This window comes from Musca autumnalis, unplaced genomic scaffold (assembly GCF_047663935.1).
Source record: "Musca autumnalis isolate F117 unplaced genomic scaffold, ASM4766393v1 scaffold_1, whole genome shotgun sequence".
Taxonomy (NCBI): Eukaryota; Metazoa; Arthropoda; class Insecta; order Diptera; family Muscidae; genus Musca; species Musca autumnalis.
Window position 1 is genome coordinate 32217518 of NW_027411644.1, and position 6000 is coordinate 32223517.

The following is a 6000-nucleotide window of genomic DNA, read 5'->3' on the forward strand; positions in this document are numbered from 1 at the left end:
ACCACCTTTTTTCCACTCGAGGAATATGCAGATTTCCTCCACAAAATCTACAGCCACTCTGTTCACCACATGGACAGCGCAGTTTGGAAGAGAACTGAATGTCGTGGTCGACGGCAGCAGAATTCCGACCACAAACTTCTCCAAAATTGTAGGAGTCATATTCGACATTACTTTCAAGACGTGCGCGCACGCTACAGCTATCTGCGACAAACTTAAAAGTAGGAACAAGGTTCTCAAGTCCCTAACCGGCAGCACTTTGGGTGCAGATAAAGAAACCTTGTTGACCACATATAACGCGATAGGGGTCGGTCTGTGGTAAGCTATGCGGCGCCAGTTTGGTCCTCGGGATTATGTGATACGAATTGGAAAAAGATTCAAACCTGTCAGAATGCTGCCCTGAGAACAGCAACAGGGTGCCTCTTCAAGTCTTCAGTGGACCATCTACATGAGGAGGCATAGATTCTTCCAGTAAAGCAACACAATGAGATGATTTCGTTGCAGTACTTGCTTGGGTGTTACCGTGAGAGCCATCCCTATCACCATCTGCTGGCTAGGCCCGACACATTCAGGCATATCAGGAAGGATATTCATGCTCTAGAGAGGGAGGTCCAACAATATAGGAGAGAACCCCTAGATCAACAGGCATATCAAGCAGGTTTAAATAGTATTTACACGGATGCAGTTGCTAAGGCCATAAGCAAATATAGTGTGAATAAAACATCGCCCATCTATTGCAGCTGAGGAGCGTCAGCTGCCACCACAAACTAGAGTAGTTTTGGCTCAATTACGCTCGGGATATTGCAGTCGCCTAAATTCTTATTGGGCGGAAATCTGTCCAGTATGCGGCATGGGCACGCACGACACAAAACATCTTTTCAACTGCCCAGCCAAACCTGATCATCTAACTCCAGTGTTACAACCCATCGAAACTGCCGCTTTCCTGGAACTGGAGATAGACCCAGAGCCAGATTGAACAGAAGAACGAACATACACACATAATAATAAACACTGTTACAACAACAACAAATCAAAATGTGGAAGCTCCGTTTTCACCCTACACATATGGGCTAGATGGCTTTTTTGCTCAGTACAATTCCAAGAATCAGAAACGCGAAGCCCTTCTTAAAACCTTCAAATCGCCCCACCCATACGCAAAATATATCATTTTTCCATAAATGGTTAGGAATTGAAAATGTATTCTTTGGAAACAATTTCTATTTGTATAGGTTGTCGTTTCTTAGTTATCGTATCTTTGATTTGTTTTAGCAGCATGTTTTTTTGAAAATTGTACTACTTTTTTTGTTCTTATATCTAATGCATGTTAAATATTTGTGTATTTAATTTTTTTTTGAATAATAACTAAAGGATATGTGCAAACAACTCTCCCAGACAAGCCGCCGCCTTTCAATCAAAGCGGCAAAGAAGATACAACCAAACACACACAAAAACAACAAACTTCAAATAACTCTTTCCAACTAATAACAACAATTAATATTAAAACAATCCTCTTTTTTTCTTTTATTTTACAGTGAAACAAATATTATAGGAGTTACATACATATTTTATTAACATTAACCCATTATTAAGGAAAGTTTTATTATTAGCTATGAGAAATAAAAATGGTTAATTTATTTGTTATAACATGTAAACCCTATATAAATATTTATAATATAAACTATAATGATTATCTAAAAACAGACCCACAACCAACACAAAACCCCACATATAAAGAAGAATTATACATATATATTTAATATGTGTAGTATATACATCAAACTAACTACAAACAACACAATTCAATACAAACAAACAACAACAACAATGTGTATATGCTGCATAATAGATAAACAATAAATAAAACAACAACAAACAATATTTAATTTTTAAGCTAAAAGCAAAACTCAAACTGATGGTAAAAAGATTGCAGAATAAGAAACAACAAATATATACAAACAAACAACAACAACCCAAACAAACTACATAATATTAATAATAATAATAAAAATAAATAATTACTACATAAGGAAGTTTAATTGAAATCATAAATATACACAAACAGAAAACAAAACAAAAATACGTGTCAACACCACTCTGTTGTAAATGCTTTTTTATAAAAAAAAACAAAAAACAAATAAAATGTATTAATAAACAATAAAAAAACAAACAAAATAATCTATTATATACATATATGTATTATTGACGAAAATAAACGGTACTTGTATATTTATAAACAAATGTATCTTATTCTAATATTTAAGTAGAGTTGGATTTTTATGTTCTGTTTTAGGAGGATCTAAAAAAACAAAAACCAGCCACTGTCGAACACTTTCTACTTAGAGTCCCTTAGATTAGATTTTCTACCAATAAAAGGAACCTTGAAGAGATTTTTCTATGAAAGACACGTTTGGAAAGTCTTTTGCATGCAGAAGAACCGTTTATGAGGTCTTCTATCTGCAGGAAAGGTATTTTTGAGAGTATAGTATATATAATATTTTAAGGAGTCTTCTATCTATCATCTATTTCCAATTTATCGTCTTCTATTTATGGAAGACCCCTTTAAGAGGTCTTCTACCTATAGAAGACAACTTTTGGAGGTCTAATTTTTTTATTTATTTATTCTATCTGTAAGAGGCCCATTTAGAGATCTATATGAATAAAATATAAAAGTTCATAATATTCTATTACATAGAAGACTCCTTTAGAGGGTGTCCTATCTAAAGAAGACCACTTAGGGGATCTTATATCTATTGAAGTCCGGGGGGTTACTCTGTATTGCGGTGCGAATGCAAGTTCGCAAAATAAATCAAAAATAAGGCAACTCAGGTACCACAAAGTAAACAATAACGAAGAATGACAAAACGAAATGTCAAAAAATTGCAAATAAAAACATTTTAAACAACATTTTTAGTGGTACGTGTGTTTTAAAAATTTCAAATTTCAAACTATAAACAAAATTTCAAACAATGTATTAAGAAAAAACCAGTAAGGAAAGGATCAAAGTCGGGCGGGGCCGACTATATAATACGCTACACCACTGTGATTATGTAAAATATATACATATGGGAGCTTAATCCAAATCAGAACAGATTTTGATATAATTTTTCACATTTATTTGTAGACCAAATTCCGTCACATAGCCCAAATTTCATCAAAATTGGACATATATAGCGTGTTTCGAGCATCAAATACCTCAAATCGGTCGAAAATATATATGGTTGCTATATCCAAATCTGAACCGATTTCGATATGATTTGCCACAGTTATTTCTAGACTAACCACCGTCACACATTCCAAATTTCATTGAAATCGGACAAATATAGCGTTTTTCCTGCATCAAATACCTCAAATCTGCCTAAAATATATATGAGAGCTATATCCAAATCTGAACCGATTTCGATATAATTTGGCACACTTATTTCTAGGCCAAATCCCGGCAAACATTCCAAATTTTATTGATATCGTACATATATAGCGCGTTTCGTGCATCAAATACCTAAAATCGGCCGAGAATATATATATAGGAGCTATAGCCAAATTTGAACCGATTTCTATATAATTTGGCACACTTATTTCTAGACTAAATACCGTGGCACATTCCAAATTTAATTGAAATCGGACATATATAGCGTGTTTCGTGCACCAAATTCCTTAAATCGGGCGAAAATATATATGGTGGCTATATCCAAATCTAAACCGATTTCTATATAATTTGGCACACTTATTTCTAGACTAAATTCCATGGTAGAATAAGAAAAGGTAGCAGCAATACACAGCTGACTGAACTGGGTTGTAACGTTAGTGTCAAATTTCATATGACATTTTATACATTTATTTCTATTTCGATGTACATTAGGGACATATATTTTTTGAGAAAAAAATATATCATTCGGAAAAAACCATTTCCCAGAAAGACTTCTTCATATCAATGATATGTAACCTCCTCCAAGTTCGAACGATAAGCCGCGCAGTAAATCCCCGCTTGTAGAGGCGATACAACGTTTGTTAATATGTGAGGTACTTTGTTAAAATTTAAAAAAATAAAGCCCTAATAAACATGTGCTTCTTTGATTTCTAAAACAAAACATTGAAACAGCTTCTCCTTTTTCTATGAATTTCCAGCGACCCCAAACTTTTCTGCAAGAATTCTACTTTCTGCGAGAATTTATGCATTTAGTGGAATGATGTGGAAACATAAAAATTGAAAATGTAACGAATTTTCATTCATGTTTTCCAAAATATTGAACCAAATGTGAAAAATTATTAGTTTTTTAAATTCCAATAATGTATAGAAATTTCCTTGTTTTGTTTACAAATACAACTGGCAGAAACGTTACAAACAAAAACAAATTCCTTTGTGGTTGTTCTTCGAGTTGTATTTGTTGTAGTATTAACTTTACCTTATATTTGTTCTACCATGACTAAATTCCGTCACACATTCCAAATTTCATTGAAATCGGACATATATAGCGTGTTTCGTGCACCAAATGCCTTAAATCGGGCGAAGATATATATGGGGGCTATATCCAAATCTGAATCGATTTCTACCAAAATAAATAGCGTTCGTCGTAATTATGGATTCGGGGCGTTAAGGTTTGAGGACGAAATTGAACATGATGAATATAAGGTCTGTACGATAACCCAAAAATTTTTACTGAATGCTGTTCGATAACAAAATTGTTCAGTAAAAGACAAATTTTTGCTGGGAAAATTTGTCCCGTCTGTATAAGTCCCGCTACCTACAGTTCATAAGATAAGACCTCAATAGATTTTCTATCTCTAGAAAACTTCCCTAGGGTGACATATGTCTACAGAAGGCACCTTCAGTAGTTTTTCCGTGCATAGATAATCCTTTATTACGAGGGCAGTTCGGAAACTTCTTAGCACAAAAAGCGCGGTATAAACAGAAAAATGTTAAGTGTTTTGGAAACTTCCGTCTCTGTTATGAACACATGTTTAATTTTGTTTCGATCTGGCAACTCCTTCATATAGAAACAGGTGTTAAAAAAAGACGCATCCGAAATTTTTTTACAATGGAAAAATTAGAAATGCTTGCTGTCATTAAATATTTACATAAAAAAGGTTTATCGGGACAAGAAATTCATAATGATATGGTGAAAGTGTTAGGTGAAAGTGCTCCTTCATATACAACAGTAAAAAATTGGGTTGCTGAATTTAAACGTGGTCGTACAAGCATTGAAGATGAACCACGTAATGGACGTCCAAAAACAGCAACAACAACAGAAATTGTAGCCAAAGTGCATGATATGGTATTAAACGAAAAAAGTGCGTGAAATTGCTAATATCATGGGCATCTCAAATGATCGAGTCCATTTAATTTTGCATGAAGAACTGAATGTACGGTGATTTGGTAGCAAAACCTCTCTAGGAAATTTTGACCTCTCTTAAAGTAATGGATTCCACGAGTCTCAACTTCGCACAATTAGGCGCATGAATAACGTACAAGTCCGGTTTCTCATACGGCATGGTGTTCACAATTGTTGCAAACACAATACCAAGAATTACCAATCAAATTGTAATAAAACTGAAATTGAGACATTTCTCACTCCCAAAAGTCATATTTTTACTAAAATACATGTTTTAATTATTTAAAACATAATTTTGTTTTGATTGTTCAAATAATCCATAAAGGCCCCCACTCATTTATCAGTCTGTGCCGTCAGTCCGATGAACCCTTTCTGTATGTGTGACTGACAAGTGTGTAGCACGAATCATCAGTCAAGTCTAAAAATCTTGAGTTTCTCCTCCAAAAATTAATGAATTCTACGTTTTTTGTGTTCCTACACCAACATTATTTTCTGTTTTTCAAAATTGTTCATTTTGAAATCAAAACTATTTTGATTTTCATCAGTCTTCAAAAACTCACACATACATTCTCAAAATTTCAAAAATTTACACATACTACCAAAAATGTTGGCAGTCAGACTGACTAATGAGTGGGGGCCTTTATCGTGACATGCGAGCCCCCTTTTTAGCTTCGTT

At 34.0% G+C, this 6000-nt stretch overlaps 1 protein-coding gene across 14 annotated transcripts in view; it reads left to right on the forward strand.

The window, feature by feature from the left end:
- wrd (Protein phosphatase regulatory B subunit well-rounded) overlaps positions 1-2235 on the forward strand; it is a 71156-nt gene extending 68921 nt beyond the window's left edge. For all 14 annotated transcript variants that reach the window (XM_073971553.1, XM_073971512.1, XM_073971523.1 and 11 more), the window contains one exon: positions 1530-2235. In XM_073971553.1, coding sequence (XP_073827654.1) covers positions 1530-1532 — 3 coding nt within the window. In that variant the 3' untranslated portion in view covers positions 1533-2235. The remainder of the gene's footprint in view (positions 1-1529) is intronic.
- Positions 2236-6000: the final 3765 nt, after the last annotated feature.